This window comes from Myotis brandtii, unplaced genomic scaffold (genome assembly GCF_000412655.1).
Source record: "Myotis brandtii unplaced genomic scaffold, ASM41265v1 scaffold579, whole genome shotgun sequence".
NCBI classification, from domain to species: Eukaryota; Metazoa; Chordata; class Mammalia; order Chiroptera; family Vespertilionidae; genus Myotis; species Myotis brandtii.
In genome coordinates this window covers 895,014-896,248 of record NW_005370171.1, presented here as the reverse complement: position 1 = coordinate 896,248, position 1,235 = coordinate 895,014, and the positions used below count along the sequence as shown (strand labels likewise).

The 1,235-nt window shown below is 68.7% G+C and overlaps 1 protein-coding gene across 1 annotated transcript in view; it reads right to left on the bottom strand.

The window, feature by feature from the left end:
* AP5Z1 (adaptor-related protein complex 5, zeta 1 subunit) overlaps positions 1–1,235 on the bottom strand; it is a 17,551-nt gene that overhangs the window by 10,436 nt on the left and 5,880 nt on the right. The window contains 4 exon segments of the mRNA XM_014549993.1: positions 3–98; positions 398–507; positions 700–939; positions 978–1,012. Of these exon segments, the coding sequence (XP_014405479.1) occupies positions 3–98; positions 398–507; positions 700–939; positions 978–1,012 (481 nt within the window).

Sequence of the window (1,235 nt, the reverse complement as noted above, 5' to 3'; positions counted from 1 at the left end):
ACGTTCAGCCACTGGTCCTCGGTGAAGCGCTGGGCCGTGGACAGCACCGTGAAGAAATCCGTGGCCACGGCCCCATCGACCTCGGTGACAGGACCCGGCTGCGGGCACAGGGGAGGGCGGGGCACCCTTGTCTCCGACTCAGCGCGGTGCATACCCGCCGGCTTGGAGCCAGGAACACGGCCTCCGTCAGGCCTGTGACCTTCACCAGCAGGTCCAGGCCTCCGTGACCCTCAGAGCGCCGTGGCCGAGGGCTGTGGCCCACTGTGACCCACCACTCTCCCCACCCCCACCACGTGGAGCCACGGCAGGTGGAGGACAGGAAGGCAGGGGACCTGAGGGCAAGGCTGGCGAGGTGTCCTGGGACCCCGGAGGCCGGAGGCTGAGATCCTCCACTCACCTGCCGGGCCCGGGGCGTGAAGAAGCCCCCGGAGGAGTGGGGGAGCCCCTGCGGGACGCTGACGTAGCGCAGCCAGTCCACCAGCCTCTTGTTGAGCAGGTTGGCCTGGTCTGCAGGGGCGGGGACAAGGCCGAGGGGAGCAGGTGAACCCCACACTCAGGCCGCACGGGCACTGCTAGTGTTGCTGGAAGGCAAGCAGCCCCGATGGCCACTCGGACACAGCGACCCGTCCCGCCCCCTTCCCGCCTGCGCTCATCTCTATTCTGGGATGGGCCAGAAGCTGCTTTTGCAGGAAGGGGTACCTTCATGGAAGGTGCCGGGGGCCAGGCTGGCGACCTTGGACACGACTGGGAGGAGGGGCCTCAGACTCGGCCCCTCGGGCTGCCGGCTCTCGAGGACTTTGAAGACGCGCTGGCCCACGTTTCCGACCTGCTTTCTGTCGCCCTGCCAGTCAAACCAGGTGGGCGTGAGAGCCCAGCGACATCTGGGAAGGGGACCGTCCACTCTGCCAGCATCATCGCTCTGCGGCTGCCTCTTACGGACTATTCATGTCGCCACGGCAGCCCCGGGCCTGAGTTACCTCCACCACCTCCACCGTGTCCGGGCACTCCGCGTCTAGGAACCCGGGGAGGGGTCACGGGGACGGGGAGCTGGGGGGAGGCAGGGGCAGGCGTTTCTGCCGGTCGAGCATCCATGCGCTGGCCCCCAAGGCCCCCATAAAGACCGGTGAATGGAGGGGAACCCCAGCTGAGCCCACCCGCATGGGGACCGCTCACCGGCCTGCTGCTTCTCCCGGGACCCAGGGCCACCAAGGGCCGGCGGTCGGCCTGGGCGGTGA